Here is a 22,362-nt window from a genome sequence, read left to right as displayed (position 1 = left end):
CAAATTCCTGTTCTATATTCTAGTCCTTTTCTACAAATTTTGTCCTTTTGTTCCTATTATGACTTCTGGGAATAAATCATAAATCCCTCACAGTACTCTAAAAATAAATGAACTTTATAATTGTGTCGTGTAAAGGAATATATGAAACATTTCAAAAACCCTATTCTATACTGAACTGCTCACTGCCAGTAGAATTTATTTGTAAAACACCTGAAACATAGAATTTTTATGCTCAAGACAATAATTATTGAAAAATTACTTTGAATCAGATGTACGTATTTTGAATTTGAACCTCAAAGCAGAAAAATCTTAGCAACACAACACCAAATAATTTAAGTGTGAGTTGCTGATTTACAGATCATGACACTAAACAATCCAGGTGAGTGTTAGTTTCATAGAGAGTATTTGCTCAGCAAGAATAAGATCCTTTATGCTTTTCATTTGGAACACCATGACAGGAAAAGTATTTCGTGTTCCTACCTGTAAATATCAAAGCATTTCACAGGTACAGTTTTTGAACTGCCATAGTGAGGGGACCATGGCTGAATGGATTCCATTTGTGAGATTTAAACCTCTCTTTCTAGTGTCATTGAGTGCAGTAGAGAAAAAAATTATACCATATGAAGAATGTTTAATAACATTTTTAATTAAAAAATAGAGAGGACGTATCTTGGGGCTGCAACTACTGAAACATTCTGAATGTTTTCTTACCAAGTCTGCAGTTTTAAATTAACTATGAACATTCTATAGAACCCTTTTGAAATAATTTGTTCACAAACATGATGTGATTAAGCTAAAATTGGCAAACCCTTTTCTTTTTACTTTGAGGGTGTTTGGATGACATGGGTAATCAACAAAAAAATACCCCAAAAACCACAAACGAGCCAAAGACCACATCAGCATATGTTTACTTTTAGATTTGCTGCTTCACATAGAATACACAGTATTATTTTATGTTGATAAGGAATGTTTCCGTGTGCAATAGATATAAAGGCATTAGAAAACAGTAAATTTTTTATCCTGTCTTCCAGAAAATAAAATATGGCATGCCTAGCAGTTACTCATGGTTGGAAGAGTAACTCTATATTAAACTAAAAATAGCAGAAAATAAGAATAATGAAGCTGATGAAGCTACTAAGAATATTAAAACATCTACACATGATATTCCCATTGGACTAATCAATCAGCAGGAAACATTTTGTAAGAATGTAGATGTATTGTTGTAATTCCTGTTGTGTGTTTACCTGTATGACACCTGTCTTGTTTATTTCAATTATCTCCCATCTATTTAGATGAAAATCTTCTGGGCTCTAATTTTCTGATGTAAGAAGACATGCAATCAAATCTATATTACACCAAATAGTCCAAGGTCTGTTTTTCTACTCTTTATTCATGAGTTACCTTATACATAAAAACCCAGGAAAATTCTATTGTTTCTGACTGAATGAAACAGGACCATCTCCTTAAATAAATGCATTAAAATAAATACAGATAATTAATATTAGTTACCACATCATTTTTTTGCTAAATAAAAGATAGGATCTCATTTCTATTATCATGCTATTTATATAAAAGCTTTCATCTTCCAAGGGCTTCACAAATATTAATAAAGCAAGCTAGTGAAAACTTCAGTATATTCTTTGCATTGTATAAATGGAGTGTTAAGGTTAATGGCTTTTTTCAAGGCCATACATCAAAGGGTGGGATAGATATTCTTGGGCTTCTCAGAGTTCAGTCCACAAACTGTAGAGAAGTGTGCTGAAATTCTGTTAGTTATTCAAATAGTTTATAGGCAGGTGTGCACCACTGAATTTATAATACGTAGTGAGGGATGTTTTGCAGATTTGCTGTTTTTAATACAGATTTTAAGATGGCTGCTTTTAGATAAATGAACATTGGCTTTATAAATTGCTTGGAAGGCACTTTTGCTTTTGAGAAAAATAAACCATCAGTTCATAGACTCCAAAAATATTGCATTGTATTTGAATTAAGTTCTTGCACATATCAGTATGTTAGAAGACAAAAGTACTGTGCTGTGCTAAGAAATACAACATACAGAGATTACCAGGCCCTATCTAGTATCAGTTAGTTTGTAGAAGAATATATGCATTATTTTAATATTTCTTTTTATGCTGTTATCACTTGGTTCTTGATGACAAATTCACAGAGGTGAAATCTGGTGCAACTCATTGACTATTTGCCTTCAATTTTCTCGGACTTCAGAAGGATTTTGAGTATCTGTTTCTCTTCTGCAGATTTAGGAACCTTTTGCTGATGTCCATTGCCTCACCTAATCCAAAGGCATGAGCCCTGCTGCTACCTAAATTCAGGTGTCTGACTGGGAGAAGTACACTTCAATTAAATTGGTAAAGGACATATTAGCTGGGTAAAAGATTACTAATTAATTAGAACTTTTTTAGGACACAGACAGTAGCTTAAATATGATGTTCAATGTAGTGATTTATGTGTGTGTGTTTTAAATTTATTTTGTTATCAGTCAAATGATTTCTCAAGCCCTAGATATAAATAAGAAAAAAACAATTAAAAAGAAAAAAAAAAAAGCCCTGTCTTTGTGTGAAAGATGCTACAACATCTTCTATCAGCAGTCTGGTTGTCTACCTCTTACAGTCCTGGAGGAGGCTTCAAGAGCTCATTTTTTGTCCCCTTGAAAAAACCCTGAAAATCTCAACTATTTCTTGAAATGGTGTGATTATTTCCAAATGTAGGGAGTATGGGGAGGATTATTCTGAACTCTAGACATTTTTTCAGTATTTGACATACAAAGAAAACACAAAGAAATACAAAGAAAATGATAAAATTTAAAGAATCTTAGCACTAACTTCATAGCTCATCTACAGTCGTTGTGTGTCTGCATGTGTGTACATATGCATTTCCTCAGAGGCTGAAGGTGATTTTTACTGTGGATTTACCATTCTATTTAATAAGGGCTTTAGGAATGATTTGTTCAGTGTTATTTATACAAAATGTTAGAAACATCAACATTTCATCATACATCGGAAATTCATATTAATTTACATGAGATTTTATGTCAGCATTTGACAAAAGGGCATCCGTCTCTCCGTGATGACATTGTGATGTCTGATTCTTTTCTTAAAAATGGGAAGATCAAAGATTAAGAGTTTTGGGGAATGTATCCAAAGAACAGTGCCAGTTCTTGTCAAAAATTACTTTTCAGACAGTCCTTCAAGAATAAAGATGAGTATGTCTTCTTAGCAAAGCACAGTTTTTAACAACTTTGTTGGTTTTTTTCTGTTTCTCATGTTAGCAGCTTCACAGTTTCTGTACTCAAACTCATTAAACCCTTCTTTCCTTACCACCACCACCAAAAGGCCCTAGGAGAATGTTCTAAAAAGACAAATTTAAAAGGGCACGTCCTTTCTTTTCTGTATTCTTTTAAGCATGTTCTTTTGTGTACTTAAAAAAAAAAAACAAACACTGAAATTACTTCCATACCTTTATATGTGTCTTTTCAGTCAGCTCTAGTTTCTGTAGGATTTTTTACTTTTCTTCCTTCTTGATAATCCACAATCTCATTAAATGATCAGAAACACTAAGGAATTATCCTACTTTTGGCTGCAGAATTAGGTGCTTAATTTGAAAACTTATGTCACATTTCTGCATACTTACTCCAGAGAATGTCGAAATGCACTTAGAGACTAGAGCACATGCTTTTTCAGAATTAGGTTTTCTGACTTCAGAAACATTTTGTTACAAGCATTTTTTTCCTGTAGCATCACATGGCTTATGTGGCCATATCTCTTCCTTGAGTGTAAACAACTATAATTACTTCTAAAGGTAAATAATTTTATTTTAAAAGGATATTTTCTTATCAATCCTCTGCTAACCTGCAATAGTTGCATCTTCTGAATTTATGCAGTTGATTCCTCAAAGGAATTCTGTCTGTTCTGTCTTTTACATGCCTTTTTCCTTGTACATCACTGCTGTGAATAACGATGTTGTAAATTTATTTTGACTGTGACTGCATTTCATGTTAAGTTGTGTACTGGTTTATAACATATTCTTCATTTACACAACAGTGGATGTATTGGAAAATGTTTTCCCAAAACCTAACTAAATCATATTTATACACTAAATGTTGAGTACATAAATAATTATAAGCCCTTTTTAGCTAGCGCCCACACAAAGCTTTAAAAATGTACCAGCATACATGCCACTATTTATTTTCTAATGTACTTAAGAAAAAATATATTTTCCATGGAAAATGTGTGAATGCATAGCAAATCTGTCACATTAACACTCCGAAATTCCTATAAATAACCACACTCACCAATATATTATGTGCACTTCTACATATATTTACTGTTGGGAAAAAAAAATCAGTATATTGTTGTCATTTTTAAACTTTTTAATACAAATTCTTTTAAAAAATATTTTCCTCACTTTATTTTAAAAAGTCTTTATTAACAGTGAGGTGAAAAGTCACACAATGGAATAGAGAATCAAAAAAGGGACAGCACAATGTTGTATGACATTTTAGCGCACTTCGGTGCCACCATTTTTTATCCCCATAGAAATGCAGCAAATAATGAAGAATGCTGCTTCATTGATTTCAAACATTTATATTTTAGATTGAGGTGACAAACATATGATCACTGTTCCTACAGATGAAAATGGGCATTTGCATCTTCAGAGAGACGTAATTGTTTTATTCTACAAATCTACAGACATTCATTCAACAAAATCCATATATCTTTTCCCTCTTAGAATCCTTCACAAAATAAAATGCCTTAAAAGAAGACTTTGAATGAAATAATATGCCACTCACACAGGCATTTTTATCCTCCTCCACCTTTTGTAGCTAGTCTGTGAAATAGGAATTTTACTAAGCTTTTCCCCTCCTGTTCCTTTTAAAAATTCGGAGGAACAGGGAAAGAAAATATTCATTTGGAACAAAACAAACTAAGGGATGAGAATTTTCTCTCCATGAAGACCCACAATAAAACTTTACAAGGCAATAAAACTAAGAGTAAGTGATTGAAAAGTTAGGTTTACATTCTTCCAACTTGTCCTGTTGTGGGTAAACTTTAGGCTTTATTAGGTTTATATGAGCAACCCTTATATGAGAGTTAAGATAAAAGATGATCTGTCTTTTATCATTCAATCAAAAATACTTTGGTGTACTATAATCATCGTTTTATAGGTTTTGTCCCACATGGTTCCTGCATCCCACAACAACAGAAATGGAGTTGACTGGGACACATCCCTGCAGATGGATCTGTTGATGTAAGTGGCACTAAAATGTGGATACCTACATGTCTATAGCAGGAAGGGAAAACCTCCTGAGATGCAGAGGCTTTGGTTGCAGAGAAGTCCATGGAAGGACTCCTCTTGAATTTAATACAATTTAGGTCAGAGTCTTGAAAAGGAGTTGTAATTTTCACTTTAAAGTAAGTAGATGAGAAGGTTCAAAGTAGTAAACTTAATAATTCAACTAACTTCTTGCCATGACCCATGTGAGGCTTTCACCTCCACCACTTCCCATCCACAAACAGGGTATTTTCATCACGTATTGGGAATAGTCCAATAGTCCAATAGTCTGATCTTTCTAAAGGTGACCTCTCATCATGAAGCAAACTGTATCAAAATCCACAGCATGGATACAGTTCTTGACCCTGGGTCCTGAGCCTGATTTATCTATCACAGATGCAAACTGAATTGCAAAAATGAAAACAAGAAAGCACTACATGTTAATCTGAACAATTTACAATTGCAGAGCATCCAGGCACTCAAAAAAGGAAATAAATTGTTCCTAAAAAATAAGTAAACCTGTACAGAAGGAAGTAGAAAGAAAGGTAGAATTCTGAAAATAGAAAGTAAAGACTAATGGAAGAAAGTAAGTTTTAAATGAAAATATCTGTTGGACATTTATATTTACAATTAGCATTTATGTTTCCATGTCTTTATAATGTTGTTAGGCACCTATGATAAATTTTCTACATTTCACAATCTAGGGTCTAGCTTTGATTCTTCGAGTAGAAAAACAATGACTGTTCTCATTGCTTTCAATGGGAGTAGATATAAATAAATTCTGGAAGATATTTCAATTTTAAACCCAAGTCTACAAGGTCACAGTATTCCTGTTTGTTTTCTCAGATCCAAACTCTAGACACCCAGTCATCTGATTGGGGAAAACCGAAAAATGCTTTGTGTGGGTTAGTTACCTAAAAATTATCATCTAATGCCATTTATGATGCCTACCATCCAATTCCTGTATGTCTCTTCCAAAAGACACATACCTTCTGCAAAATCTGTGACATTCACATCAGGTCACATGGGCATCTCAAATACCCTATAGTGTCTGAAGTGACATTACAATCTTCTCCTTAGACAACTTAAACCTAGCCTTCATATCTAATAATTTGTACAACAAAATAGATAGCTTTCATTTACTCTGTCAGCATAGTAAGCACCTGTTTAATTTTGAGGGGTGTAATCAGACCTTATCTCACAGAGGTATAGTAGGTACTATTAAGAGTGAAGAACAAACATGTTCATGTAGCAGACACTGTATAATTTCTGTAACTTAGAACAAATTAGATTTGAGGTCTGGAGCAAATCATAGATACAAGAGCTCCAGAGACTACATCCCAGATAGTGCAGGGAGCATTACTTCTTGACAGAGGCATCATCACTAATTTCCAGGGACAGTAACCTTGATCATATTTTGGTGTTTTCACTCTCGATAAATTAACTATTGTTAGTCTATTACTTGATCTTTCCAAGCATAGGTCTTGCCTTTTTTGCCCTCAATTTTATTCAAAATACCAGAATGTGCATGAGTCTCTTGGTGCCATCACCTGACCATAAGTGAAAACCTACTGCAAAAAAGATTTTAAAACATTTAAACCCACTGTACACTCTTCACTTCTGCTAAGCCTGCCAAAAGGAAGGGATAATGACAATTATCAGTCCCAGGGGAAATAAACACAGTTCATTTTGGACACCAAATGCCATGGCTCACAAGCAGATGCTGACACCAGCCAACAACAGCTCAAAAGGCATTTTCACTTTGAGGAAGTAAGAGGGATCACCATAATGCAGCACAGCAGAATTTCTTTAGTAACACAAAGTATTAGAATCTACCTTTCACCTTGAACAAAAATCATCAATCAAATTTTAAAGAAAAGGATAGGAATAAATTCATAGCAATTTTCCCATTCAAAAATCATATTCAGTGTGTACATTAAACTTCAGTTGTAGAAGGTCACATTAGAACAGTCGGAAACTACCAACAATGAAATTGGTTACAATATCTAATTCACTGTTACATAAAATGCATTTACGGTATAATAGCTAAGAAATGCATGTAATTTAAAGAGGCCCGCTACAGCAATCACTGAGACTGAACATATTGAGTATAGTAAGTCTCAAATCCATTGCATTTAGAGTAGTGTGCAAGAACTTTTTCTGTCCAGTGAGAGCCCCCCTGGTTTAACAAGAAAGTCAGACTGTCACATTATTATATTAGATTAAATCAAATCATTAATGACACTCAGAAGAAGTATTCCTTTTGATTTTCATTGGCTGTGTTTTGCATGCTGAGCTCACTTTTCAAAGCAGATTCAGCACTGTCTTCATTTTCAGATCCTTTTGCCTCATTTTTTGAGTATATGCCTTTTTTTTTATAAATGCGTATGGCTATGGCCGTGATGCAAAATAGGATGAATATGACAACTGCTATCACACCTACAAGAAGAAAAGAGAAAAAAATAATGAGAAAGGACAGACAAATAGTAGGCCAGAGAGTAGAACAAAGAAGAAATTACTACGTCACATAATGGAAGGGTTTACAGGAAAGCCTGAGAGATGAGAAGCCGTATCTGCTTTCAAATCAGAACCAGCATTGTAGCATAAGCTTCATGCTGATTGTTTTGAAATTTTGCACACTATTAATAATAATAATAATTTTTAAAAAGTCCACAGAAAATTATGATTTCTGAAGTTTTTGAATGGAAAACCACTAGTGGCCTTAGAGTATTTTCAATGAGAGGGTTTCTTTTTCTCCTTTACTATCCAGCCCTAGATCTCTGCTGGTCCGGAAACTCAAGCCACTGCAGATAAGGAAGAGTAACGTGAGATACTTCTCAGAGAGATAAGCATGACCTTCCAGACGGCCAGCCCACCTCCTCTCTTCCTCATTCATTCTGTCATAATGGTCTTAGGACCTTAGGTTCATGAGACAAGAGGACGGGCAGGAGAGGAATCTGAGGAGAAGTGAAACAGAAGGGAAATGGATCATGCTTGTCAAAGAGGCAGAAAGTAGAACTAGGCCGTTGGGATGAAAAGAGCACTAAGCAGTCTGGAAAACAGTTGTAATGCAGTGGCTCAGCTATACTAGACAAACGGACAATCTATTGTACAACTTGGTCACCACTGCAAGAAAAATAATAATACCTAATCCCTTAGCACTCTAGATAAAAACAAAGCATCCAAAATTCAGCAATGTCATTTTTCTTGTTCTCTAATATGAGCAGCCATCCATCATTGTAGGAATATAAAGGTTTTAATACAGTATCCCCTTCTCTGAAATGAACTTTGCAATCTAAGTAAATCTTGTTCTCATTTAGATTCATTAGAACAGTCATTCTTTTCTTTCAATCACAGTAAATGCTCTCTCAAAGGACTTTTCTATAAACATGTTTTGGCTTAAGTAGCTGAACTGGTACGATTTTCAGTTTTACTCATTTAAGGGTACTTAACATTAAACTTTTACTGAATATTGCACTGCTTACTTTGTTTTGACTTTTAAACAAACATAGTTAAGCAGTAGAAAAATGGTGAGTGGATATTCCCAAATGTGTTTAATAACAATAAAATGGTACTGTTATTATTATCTTAAAAGCATTGTAACTATTGTAACTTGAAGTTAAAAAATGACTTTGTTGTTAGCACACTTAAAAATCCCCACCCACACTAAGTTACCTAGTACATAGTGATCTGTATGTACAGATACTTATGTAAAATAATACTAATCTTTTGAAACAGTAAAGCAAGTTTTGACAAAGCTACGTGTGAAAAACTCAGAAAACATATTTTTAAATTCTTACCTTCCTGCAATCAATGGTAAAATTCTCATTTGATGTGTATAAAATTATACAGCTGTAAGTATCACTTTAAAAGCAGGGAACCTTCTAGGCTTAATAATCTCTCATTTTAGTATCTTTGGTACTACTCTCTTAAAGGTCACTAGTCATGCAGTGTGCTTTTGGCAGGCACTGACCATAGCAGGTTTCACTGTTTAAATCGAAGTCACACAGGTGACTGCAGGTTCTTATCTTAACTCAACCATCCACAGCCCTAAACATTTTTAACCTCAATAAGAAACCTGGACAGTTTTATTCTACTAAATTCCAATATTTCATTTGTCTTCTGAGGCTTTAAAAACTCTTAGAAAGTAAACCTTCTCAAAATTTAAAATTTAAAAGACTGAGGGGATGACCCACTGCCCTCTTTCTGTCAAAGTATCGATGCAAATTGAAACAGAATTATACTGCCACTACATCATCTTCACGAGTGAAAACAAGTTTTATTTCCTTACCTCCTCCCAAAAGAAATGCTCCTTGAAATTCTCATAGAGGATGATTGTCACAGGAGACAATACTATGCCTTGCAAGAAAATTGGAACTGATAGAGACATATACTTGCTTCAATACCGGTAAAAGGAGTTGAGTTTTTCCCGAGGGTCCCCAATACCAAACTGTCCCTATTAGGCTCACTTGAGTACTTATTTCTGCTGAAGAGACAGAACTGGTGGGTTTCATATGAAGATCCATATGAGATGGATCCTTCACACAGGATTCATATGAGATAGATCTTAAGGACAATCATCCAGAAAGGCAGAGTAATGGAACCTGTACATCCTGATTATCAGTCCTGTACTTTAAGCACACGCATCTATCCTAAGCTTTATACTGTATTTGTTCTGACAGTCATAAACAGTAAAGGGACTATCAACATATTCACTTCAGAAGTGACTGAATTTTACATGGTTCTTCCTCTATTCCTCTGATAAAAAAAAATTATTTTGAAAAAAGTTATGAATCGTCATTTGTAGTTCTATATGAGCTGATAGAAATGTCCAAAAGAAATAGAAATAAAATGAAGAAGAGATATTTCAAACCAACAGCAATTATTTTTATTATTATTGTTTTAACATGCATTTTAATTTTAAGCTGTAAATCAATGCAAGTGAAAGTCCTTCCAAGAGTACATTGCCTTCCAAATAGGAAACCAGGATGAAATTTCCTCAGACTGTCAGAGGATTGATTCAAGCAGTATTAAATACCATATTCTCAAGAAAAAATCTTTGTTGCTCAGATATATTAGAGAAGATTTTGAACTTGACTTTGTAGCAAAAGGTAATTTTTGGTAAAGTCAAGAAGAAACAATGGCTCTTTCTTAAATACATGCTTTTTTCACAACAAATCCAGGTACCTTTTAAAGTCAGAGACACCACTATTATGCAGGTTGGAATTCCGTTCTTACTACCTTGTTTTTCAGCAGAATATTTCAGTATATGGAAACACTTATGGCATAAATTTATGTAATAAGAAAATAAAAGAGCGATCAATTGTATTTTAAAACAATGCTTGATTTTTATCTGTCTACCAATTGCAGTAAAAGGAAGATCTTTTACTACTCTCTGTATGCACACAAAGCTAAACTGACTTCACGTCATCATTGACAGATTCATAGTTAGAAAAAAAAGTTTCCTGTAGAGTCCCCATTACCTCCAATAATTGCAGAGTCACTTCTGATTGCATTAGCTAAGGGCTTCCCCTCGTCTATTGGTCCAGAGTGATCTGCAGCAGGGAAAAAAAAAAAGAAAATGACAGAAAAATAGAAGACATTTTTTTTAAGAAATTCTCACACTGTTACAGCTCATTTACAATGTGGTACAGTGGCAGTAGTGTGGGTCAGTAAGCATGTATAGAACAACAATGTAGATAACACTTTGCAGAGAAAAAAAGAAGAACGTAAACATTCAGACAAATTGAGAAAGGCTAGAGAAAAGGAAGTAAGTACATATAAAAGAGAATTATTTACAAAGTACTCCTGAGATGTTAACCTGCATGAAATAAAAAGTCAGTTGTGATTCAGGTCATGAGTACTCTATTTAGATTTTGCTTCAGAGATCAGAACAAGTGATAACCATATGCTACCTTCAAATGAATGGGTTGTTTCACTTGATGTTGAGTCAGCTCCAGTTAAAGCACCACAGTTGGATTCAGTGAAACGCCCTTTTACAATGACAGGGGCTGAGCTGCTGTGGTGCAGTGCAGCCTTCAAAGGAGCAATGTGGTTGAACTGCACTGAAGAGAGACAGCCAATAAACCCCTGAGAGTTTGCCTTCATAGTCTCCTCATCTACATCGCTGTTTTCTGTTAATCAAAAGGAACAGAAAACAATTAATCATAGTGCAAATGTACAAAAAAAAGTGTCAGAAGAATAAATGAATAATTAACCTGTGTTCCTCTGAGTATATTTGAGTTGCAGCAACATATGTAGATTCACTAAATCCCTTTCTTGTCTGACTTTAATGAAAAGACAGTCAGATATATTCAAACCCCCCTTTTTTCGAACAGATGACAGTTGCTAATCTGCTGAGGGAAATGCTTTTAAATTACTACAGCAAGTTCCAAAGCAAAAAGAATTTAAATTAAAATGCAACACTTTTTTCATTCTGCAAAAATATAACAATGAAGAATGAATTCTAGAAAAATACATTTTGTTGGACTTCTTGTCATAAATAAACATTTTTGGAACATATTCATTCCATAGATTCCTATATCTACTCCATTCTAGCACCATCAAGTCTGTCAAAACAAAAAAAATTCTCTGAAGATCTCAGATCCTGGAAATCCATCAAGATATTTTTTGTGACCTTTTATAAAATTAATAGTGTTCCAATCTATTATACATTTTAAAACATGATACCATTATTATTACAACAAAGGGGGAGGAAAAAAAAAGAAGATACCTCCTCACTTATTCTCACTGAATGTTAGAACTCTCCATTTATTCACCAGGTAATGCTCACTAATGCACCACTTTTGATGTGGAAAACAAACAGTTTATTTACTCTCACAGTTCTAATTTAAGCACAAACTCTGCAAGTACTAGTTATAAAAAGAGGACTCCTAAGGGAAGTAAATTTGCAAATAAAATGGGAATTTCATCTCATTAATTTTCGCTTCCAATTTATCCTGGAATCCACTAATGATGAACCCGTGATCTTTACAATGGCTACCATAATAATTTTAAGTTTTACAGTACACCCCTTATTAAAATCTAGGTTAATGGCGAAAAATGGGATAATGTGTTCAGGCAGAATGTTGCAAGATAGCAGAGCAGCATTTTCCTCAACTAAACTCTGCTTATTGCAGTGATGATATACTAACATATAGATATATGTCAGCCAAAAGTCTGCTCACCTACGCTGATGGATTACATAAAATGTTGCCTGCTTAACTGTCTCTGCTTTGTTTGCAGCTTTTCCCGATATTTGCCTCTATGCACTGAAGGATCTGCTATGATGGGACATCTTAAGAAAAAGATTAATACTGGAGTGGCAAGAAAACACTGTCCCAAACCCCCTGGGATAAAAATATATACCTCTAAATATGAGTAAGATTGAAAACCTCAAGAGGAGAGTGGTTGCTACTATTTTTCAGTTCCTATATGAATCATTTATTAAACTGCATATATGTATAATAGGAAAGGAAATATTTAAAATCCTTTGATTTCACCTGACTCCTTAACGAGAAAATATTTCTGGGATAAAGTAAAGTTTTATATTGGATCAGGCAATCTTGATGGTGAAAGTGAAAGGGAAGACCATCATCATCCACTTTCATGCTAAAGTAAAATTTAACTGATTGAAAATAACACTCAAAGCCACTCACAAGTTGTTTATTGGAAACTGTAGATTACAGTAAACTGAAGTTACGCATCCTTAAGTATCTTAACAGCAATTCATTTGCTAAGTGTATCCAAGTTCACCATAGACAAAATTACTCCACCTACATTGTCTTCTTAAGTAAAACAAACAAAAAATCCCTCAAAAGCAAAACACGCTCAGTAACTCTCTTTATTTTGATGTCTTGAAGTGGCTACCTGAAAAGAGGCTAGACAAGATTAAGAGAATGAAAGCAGGTATTAACTGAGGGCCCTTCAATAGGTACTTCAATAGTCAAAAGCCTCCAAGGGTCTTCACCCTTTGACACTGAGTCACGGGTTTTTCACACTTTTATAAGTTCAGTCTATTTGCATATCAGGGTTAATTCTCCAATCACAATTTCAGGTAATGATGCAATTACCCCAAGTTTCCTTCCGCCATTCAGAGGCTTACTTTACATATTTCTGGGCCTAGGAACACAAGGTGTCGTTGAGTCCAGGCCCAGAGAGGGTTTGTCATGTCTAACCAGGATATGAGAACAGTAGTTAACATGCTATGGAGTTTTAGAGTTACACACTAAAGCAGTACAGGATCTGAATAAAAGCTAAATCCTAAGGCCTCACGTTAACTCTGCTTCAACCATTTGTCCTCATGAAGTAGTCAAGCAGAAAGTCAGCAGACACACAGCTCCTATCAGAACATGTTAAGACAAGAACTGTGATGCTTCCTAATAGCTTTAAGCCTTATATTATGTCACCCAAAACTGCCCACAGCACTCGAGGTGAGGCTGCCCCAGTGCAGAGCAGAGCAGCACAATCCCCACCCTCGCCCGGCTGGTGATGCTGTGCCTGATGCACCCCAGGACACAGCTGGCCCTTCAGGCTGCCGGGGCACTGCTGACTCACGTTCAACTTTCCATCAACCAGGACACCCATGTCCCTTTCTGCAATGCTGCTTTCCAGCAGCTCATTCCCCAGTCTGTCTTTACATCCACTACAGATTCTGGAACTTGTCTTTGTTAAACTTCATACAGTTGGTAACTGCCCATCCCTCTAATTTGTTGATGTCTCTCTGCAGGGCCTCTCTGCCTTCAACGGAGTCAATAGCTCCTCTTAATTTAGTATAATTCACTGTCAAACTTACTGTACCTTCGAGTGCTGCATCCAAGTAATTTATGAAGATGTTGAAGGGAACACAGCCAAGGATGGGGCCCTGTGAAACCCCACCAGTGACAGGTCCCCAGTCTGATGTCACTCCATTCACTGTAACCCTTTGTGCCCAACCCATCACTCAGTTGCTCACCCATTACATGATGAGCTCATCCAGCTGTGGGCTGGACATTTTGTCCAGAGAGACAGCTTCAAAAGATTTACTAAAAAAGATTACATCAACTGGCTTCCCTGGATCAAGAAGGTGGGTTACATTGTCATGAAAGGAAATCAGGTTTGATAAGCAGGACTTTCCTCTCATGGACCTGTACTGGGTGTGACTGATGACTGCATTGTCCTTCAGCTGTTTTTCAATACCTTCCAGAATAATCTTCTCCATAATTATACCGGGCACTGAAGTGAGACTGACATGCCTGTAGTTTCCAGGGTCAATCTTCTTGCCCTTCTTGAAACCTGGGACAACATTAGCCAGCTTCCAGTCAGCTGGAACTTGTACAGATTCCACCATTCAAAAACAACTGAGAGAGGCCTGGCAGTGACATCAGCCAGCACTTTGAGTATTCTCACTTGAATCCCATCAAGTCCCACAGACTTATAGGGATTCAGGTGGAGCAGGAGATTCTGCACAACTTTTGTTTGAAGAAAAAAACTGAATCATGTTCAAATGCAGAAGAGCTCAGAAAAGTACTTTTCCAACTGAAGATAATTCTTAAAAAAACCAGAGCTTCCTTGTGTGGTTTTCCTGAACAAACATTTTCAAGTACAGGAAATACATTATTTCATATTTTATTAACTCCTTATGTTTAGACATCTTCATTGCAACAAACACTCATTACTTGTTTCCTCTGCCTTCATGAATTCTTCTTCAGTCTCTGGATAGGACTTCATAGGAATCAGAACCCAAAGCAATCAGATTTTTAAAAGAAATAGGAACTCTCCTTTGAAAGGGTGAGAAACATATGTTCTCCTCAGGACAGTTTCTGAGACAAATTGGGCTGAGCTCCCCACAGGTCATTGTAACTGTGCTTTTCAATGCTGTGTTGCTGCAAAGCCATCATATAACCGAAGAAAATTCCACCTCTGAATTTTTTTAAGTGTATGGTTCTTTGGGAGAGACAATATTGGTCCTGGTCAAAAGACACTGTTATTTGTCTAAAAATTTACATTTCCATAAATTTCATCAAATGCATTTTTAAGTAAATTGGTATAAGCCTTGATATGATATTTTCTAATAAAGATAAAAGAAACTTTTATTCTGTACTGGTCATCATGGTATTAACCTTATCTGAGTTTCACTGCAATAAACCACTACACTTCAAAATATTATACATTCCTGATTCAATTTTATCATCAAATTGTAAAGTTTGGAAATATTTGTAATAATTTTCTTGTAGTAGTTTATATTTCAGCTAATATTGCTTTAAATTTATGCTTACATTTTAAATGATCATTTTCTTTTCCATTTTCTGTGCATTTTCTGTGCATACATACCAGTTCTTTTCTGGAATGTGAGTTCTATATATAAAATTTACATTTCAAAAGTGTATGTTTCTGCTTGTGTCAGAGGTACTTAGTTATTTTTCCAGTCAGAAAGCAGATCAGCTACACTGAGATTCTCCGAATTATAACTAAAAAATAATTAAGATTTTTTTATGGTCTATAAACAAGATTTCTAAATTTCTTTAATATATTTTAAGCTACTTAGCATTTGGTAATTGTCCTCATAAAAATAACTACCACTGTATGCATTTTATTACATATTTAAAATTATTCTTCCACCTTTTTTAGATAACACTCTCATAACTGAAAACAACAACCACCTATTTGACAGATAAGAATTAACTGGATCTTCTTATCCAAACAGTTGTATGCAACAGCTCAATGTCTAAATAGGGATTGGTGACAGGTAGTGTTCCTCTGGGGCCCACAGTGGTACCATTGCTGTTCAGTATCTTTGCTAACGACACTGAGACTAGGAGATTGAGTGCATCTGAAGCAAGGCTGTGGATGACACTAAACTGAGTTGTTTAGCTGACATACCTGGGAGATGGAATGCCACCCAGAGGGACACCGACAGGCTTGAGGATTGGACCAGGTGAATCTCATGAAATTCAAAAATGGCAAGTGCAAAGTTCTGCACCTGGATCTGGGCAATCCCCAGTATCAATACAGACTGGGGGGCAAATGGATTGAGAACACCGTTAAGAGAAAGACTTGGTGATGAAAAATAGGATATGACCCAGCAATGCTTGCACTTCAGACAGCAAGTATTATCTTGGGCTGTACATGAAGATGTGCAGTGAGCAGACTGAGGGAGATTATTTTCCTCCCTCCATTCCACTCTTGTGAGATCCCTCCTCCAAGCATTGTGTCCAGTTCTGGGATTCCCAGCACAGGTCAGAGTGGAACCTGTTAGAGCTGGCACAGGGAAGAAACACAAATATGTTCAGAAGGCTAGAACACTTCTCATATGAAGAAAGTCTGAGAAAATTGGGGCTGCTCAGCGCGGAGAAGAGAAGGCTCCAGGGAGGCCTTACAGCAGAGACTTACTGCCTCCCACTCAGTCACATGATGGACTATTTCAGATAATGTTTTTCTTTTCAGTAGAAGATTATTTTGGAAAACGTGTTTTCTACTATTATGACAGTGTCTCTGGGTGTATTATGATGGCAGAAACATTGATTTAACCAAGCTCTTATACTATTCCCAAGGTATATGGGGAAAAAAAGGTAGATTTATATGGTTTCTGGAGGGGCCACCTCTGGTATATAGTAAAGAAATTCCTCTAAACAAAACCACATGCAACTTAATGTGAAGAAAAAACTTCTTTGATGTTCTGATTATATAAAACATATAAGTAGTTCCTATAAGCCTGGAGAAACAATATGAATTAATATATTGCCTATAAAAAGTTGACAAGAGAATTCAACATCTTCTACGTCACATACCACGTATTTCTTACGAGGAAACACGAAGGGTGCTGGGCCTGTTTGACCTCAAGAAGAGATGACTGAGAGGGGACCTCATGAATGCCTATAAAGTATCTGAAGGGTGGATAGCAAGATGATGGATTCTGGCTCTGCTTAGTAGTGGCAAACAATAGGACAAGAGACAATGGGCACACACTGATGCACAGGAAGTTCCACCTCAGCATGAGGAAGAACTTCTTTACTGTGCGGGTGACTGCACTGGCACAGGTTGCCCAGAGAGGTTGTGGAGACTCCCTCACTGGAGGTATTCAAAAACCATCTGGACACAACCCTGTGCCATGCGCTTCAGGATGACCCTGCTTGAGCAGGGAGGCTGGACCAGATGACCCACTGTGATCCCTTCCAACCTTATTTAGTGATTCTGTAATCAGTTTTCTGCATTTATTTCTACAAAAAAATCTATGTTAACACATTGGTTTACTTTAGGAGATTTTTAAAGAATAGGAAATCGCCATTTCTTTGCAGCAGTTTACTGGCTCAATGTTCAGTACCAATGAGTTTACTTACCAAATTTTGTTTTGGGACATGGGTCATAATTTCTGCTAAAATTTGTGTTTATTAATAATAGACAGAATTGTTTTCAGTAACAGTGGTAACTTGAGTGCCATATCAAATTATAAAAATTTAAGACCTAGAAACTTAGATATATTTTTTTTCCAATAATCCATATTTTGATAAATTTTTTAGTCTACACTTCCTCTAAGTCTACTTGTGGAAGGGCTAAAATCATCAGTCTAACTACAATATTGTGGAAAGTTTAGGGCAGCCTTAGTTAATATATGCCACAACCTATACCCTTCTCATTTCATATCATTTAATAAAAAGTGTTATTAAAGAATCTTTGCTTGATCTGGGAATTTAAAAACATATTTTAAGTATTTAACATCTTCACTAGTGATATTGACAGCTGGATTGAGTGCACCCTCAGCCAGTTTGCCAATTACCCCAAGCAGTATAATGCAGTCGATGTTGGAAGGAAGAGATGACATCTAGAGGTACCTTGTCAGGTTTGAACCTCTGCAAACCTCATGAGCTTCAGCAAGGGCAAGTGCAAGGTCCTGCCCTGGGGAAGGGCAATCCCAAGCATAAATACAGGCTGGGCGAAGAATGGATTGAGAGCAGCCCTGAGGAGAAGAACTTGGGGCTGTTGGTGGACAAGAAGCACAGCATGGGCCAGTAATTTGCTCTTGCAGCCCAAAGGCCATTTGTATCCTGGAACTGTTCAGGGCCAGGTTGGATGCAGCTCTGGGAAACCTTGTCTAGGGGAAGCTGTCCCTGCCTATCACAGGGGGATTGGAAGATGTTCTGGCATACAGCAGGGGTGTTGGAACTAGATGATCTTTTAAGTCCTTTCCAACCCAAATGATTCTATGATTCTATGAAATTACTTTAGAAGAATGAGGAATATCCTTTAAACTTGCACCAGCACCAAATCTTCCTCTATCACTGGGTTTTAACAATGCAAAAGGTGTGAAAATAACAAGGTCTTGAGAATTGTATTCCAAGCTATTGCTATATTCTTTCAAGAACATAAAAACAAATGGTCATTGTAGATAGGTAAATTTAATTTTGATCATTATTGCAGAGAAACAGACATATTTTGAAGAATCACCACTAGACAAAGAATCTCCAACAAAGATTTGACTTACATTACCATATTCTTAACTGTTTGCATCAAAATCTAATCACAGGAAGTTTTTCAAGTACGATACGTGATTAATAGTATTATATCATCTTGTGTATGATTTCAATGTGATGATTTTTTTTCTCCAGAATAAAAAACGAAGTGGTGTTTCTTAATGCTTGATTGCAAAATGAGAAAGAGAGAAGTGTACAATTATTTTTAATGGAACCCACGATCATTTTTTCAGGAAGCACTTATTTGTGATTATATCTGTATTTCAACAAGACTGAAGTTTCTACCTTGATTGTGACTCTGTGTCTAAATAAATCCACAGCAACAAATGTCTTTCAATGACATTCAGGTTATTATTTTTCATGCCCCGTGATGACATTTTGATCCATGTTTTAGAAAACCCTGCAGTGTTCCACTTACCTAAAATCTTGCCAAGTGTGAGAGACTTGATTGCATTGAATTCTGTGCCTGAAGACAGAATAAACGTCATTCTTTCATTCTGGTTAACCTATAGGATGACAGAGTGAGGAACAAAGTAGAATAATGGAAGAGATAGTAGTCAATATTTTCAAAAAAGCAGGTAAGATCAAGGGTAAAAATTAAGAGGGTCTGAGGGAAGCATTTGTTATTTATAGAGTAAAAACTCATCAGGAAATAGATTATCAGCTTCCTCAGATCACTGATTATAACTGATACTTCTTAAGCATCCCACTTAATAAGCCTTTATTTATCTTATTGATTTGGCTGATTCCTTCTTTTTCACCGCTAACATGAATAAAAATAGCAAACATTTAAGAATATGAAATAGTCTCTTTTCATTTAAAAAAGGCACTCAATATTTAACTTCATAAATATCAAATATTACATTGTAAATACTCTGCCTTTTAGGGTACCTCTAGAACAAATTCAAGCCAAGTACCAACACAAACCCAAGCTCTAGCCTCAAAATATTAAATTGTAACATACAGGTATATAGAATTAAAAAAAAAAAAAAAAAAAAAAGACTTTTTGCACATTAGTATCAACTATTTTCAAAATAAATATTTCTATTTTATCATGAAATTTCCACAAATATAACAAAAATACCCTCCTTAATAGCAACATTCCTTTGATGATGTGAAAGAGACCAAAGAAAGTTTTAAAAATAAATAATTATCTGGGTAGTACTGTATTTGTACTGTAGCTTAATGCATAATTTAAATTAAAAAACCAAAACTCAAAACCCAAAACAAACAACAGTCATACACATTTAGCAAATTTTGAAAATTTAACCATCAAACAATTAACTGCATTTTCATATAAAATTATGAAGTGATATTGACCTTTTGAAATAAACAAAATTAACACCAAAGAGATTGGCTAACATTAATTTTGATTGCGCATCATGAGAGTGTGAACTTTGCTTTTGTTGGAACCCAAAGTGCAGGGAATGTTTTTCTCAGGGACATATTACCCCAGGGAAACACTTTTTAACCTTCATCCATGGGGAGAGCTGACAAGGCTTTGGGATGAATTAGAATCTACAAGAGTGTTAGTTAGATGATAGTATAATATGTAGTTTGTTACAGGGTGAAAAATTTAGAGTTTTAGGTTTATTAATGTGGTAAGTAGATGAAGGCAAGATGGAGGATCCCTGTCATTTTTCAGGTCTCTTCCTTCTTCTTCACCTACTCCATTTTCTACAGTGTTGGTAGTACAAAATGATTGGTTAGAAAATGCTGCAGTACAGGGCTCTGTGAATAGATAGTTCATTAGGCATTGGTAGAAAAGTCAAAATAATATACATTCCTAGTAACAACTGGGTGATTTATCTTTAAAAGGGCCTTGAGTTTCCTGCATTTTGTCTTTTGGTACTTGCTCTGCTTCATGCTATGTTGGCGGCATGTAAATTACTGATAAGATATAATAAACAATCTGAAGACTGAGAAGATCCAAAAGTCCTGTTCATCTCTTACTCCTGACAAGGACTTTCTCCCCCATCCGGGGAGGACATGTGGGGGTGAAGAACTGCCACAGCTTTGATTACTTGAGATATTAAGGCACATTTTCTTTGGGGGTAACTGCCTTGTTGCAAGTATTTTCTTCATTTTTCTTATCTACTTTTTTATGATAATCCACTTTTGTTTCCCCCCTAACTGAATTACCTCTACAGAGAGCATTTCCTCTTCTCTATTAATCTTCACATGCTGCAGTTGTCCATCAGCCATGTTTTTGAAACTGATGTTGAAGACATCAGGATTTTGATGGCTATCTAGCTTGTACCTAATCTGTAAACTTCCTGCAGGGATAAAGAGAGCAAAAGGTGTAGCACACTACATACACAATAAGCAGTGTAGATCATATACTGCTTCACAGGGGTACTTCAAGGGCAAAACAAATGCTTGATTTATTTAAGGACTTAGCCATGAGAAATGGATATAAGTGAGAAATTAAAGGCAACAGAACCAGTAATAGCAATTTTGGAAGTAGGATATAGTGGCAAAAATAGTCATAAGCTGTCTCAATTTTGATTAATGAGTTAAAATTTGGGCAGAAATTTTGTAAGTACTTTCAAAATTGACCTGAGAAACACTCGGTCTGGTAGCTCTCATAATTGGGACTTACCAAATATAACTCAGTAATTCAGAAGCACTGTTCTTGAATAACGTTTTCCCTGTACAGTCCTGTAAACCTCTGACCTTTTGAAAATTAAATAGAATGCAGTGTACTAACTCCTAGATCACTTTCCATTCCTCATTGTTAACTCCCAGAACACCATCCGTACACACATAATCACACAAAGTAGAACACAGAGGCAATGTAGTTTCCTTGTCAGAAATTCCTTCTCAGCTGCAGATGGACCACAACTTTCTACTCATGCTCTAGAAATCAAGGCCCATGTCAGACCCAGGCCAGCCATGAGCAAAACGTGTTCCATGTCACATGATGGGGAGCATAATACAGCTATTCTATATCCAAATATGTGTCTAGGTAAGCACAGAACCTTCCTTGAGCACAGAACCACTGTAACTACAAAGAGTCTTCGATAAACCCTAAAACTTAACTCAGTCTGTGGGGTTTTTTTCCTTAAAAAAAACAAAACCAAACTTAGATCTAGATGAGAGAATGGAAGAGAAAGACCCAACTAATAAATAATGTTCATCTTAAATAGTAACATGAATAATGTTATATGTATTTTTACAGGTATGTGTATATATATGTATTTTCTTAGGTATATAAGTAGCTTATGAAATCATTTGAATGAAATGACCTCTGATTAATTTGGGAAATAGATAATGAACTTTCAAAATTATTTTATTTCATTATTTATTTTGAGGATGGCAATTAATAGGCCTCATGAGTAGAACACAGTTCAGATAAATTTTAATTTTCATTTCCAAATTTTAAACCCCAAAAATTTACAAAGGATTTTCAGAAATAAACATTTTTGGCAACATGGTAAGATAAAAAAAACAGTAGTGGAAGTTGAAAGTACAGTAGGAGGAATGTTTTTCATGTGGAAAGAATTGCTTGATGCAGCTGAAAAACAAAGATACCATCTAAAGAAACAACAGGACAATATGTCGTTTGTGATTCAGGTCTGGAAATCAGAGACAATCTGAGCTGACAGTTATGATGTCCATTAGT

General features: G+C 35.5%; 1 protein-coding gene across 2 annotated transcripts in view; it reads right to left on the bottom strand.

The window, feature by feature from the left end:
* Nucleotides 1-889: 889 nt before the first annotated feature.
* The window catches only part of LOC121667193 (contactin-associated protein-like 4), a 216,514-nt gene continuing 195,041 nt past the window's right edge, over nucleotides 890-22,362 (bottom strand). For both annotated transcript variants that reach the window (XM_042033618.1, XM_042033619.1), the window contains 5 exons: nucleotides 20,880-21,013; nucleotides 19,156-19,243; nucleotides 11,205-11,423; nucleotides 10,773-10,844; nucleotides 890-7,728 (listed from right to left, as the gene is read on the bottom strand). In XM_042033618.1, coding sequence (XP_041889552.1) covers nucleotides 7,535-7,728; nucleotides 10,773-10,844; nucleotides 11,205-11,423; nucleotides 19,156-19,243; nucleotides 20,880-21,013 — 707 coding nt within the window. In that variant the 3' untranslated portion in view covers nucleotides 890-7,534. The remainder of the gene's footprint in view (nucleotides 7,729-10,772; nucleotides 10,845-11,204; nucleotides 11,424-19,155; nucleotides 19,244-20,879; nucleotides 21,014-22,362) is intronic.

The sequence above is a fragment of the Corvus kubaryi genome, unplaced genomic scaffold (genome assembly GCF_017639235.1).
Source record: "Corvus kubaryi isolate FWS band 111438036 unplaced genomic scaffold, C.kubaryi_AGA036_p1.0 37357, whole genome shotgun sequence".
NCBI classification, from domain to species: Eukaryota; Metazoa; Chordata; class Aves; order Passeriformes; family Corvidae; genus Corvus; species Corvus kubaryi.
Note: the sequence above shows the minus strand (reverse complement) of the source record. Positions and strands in the feature narration are given on the sequence as shown.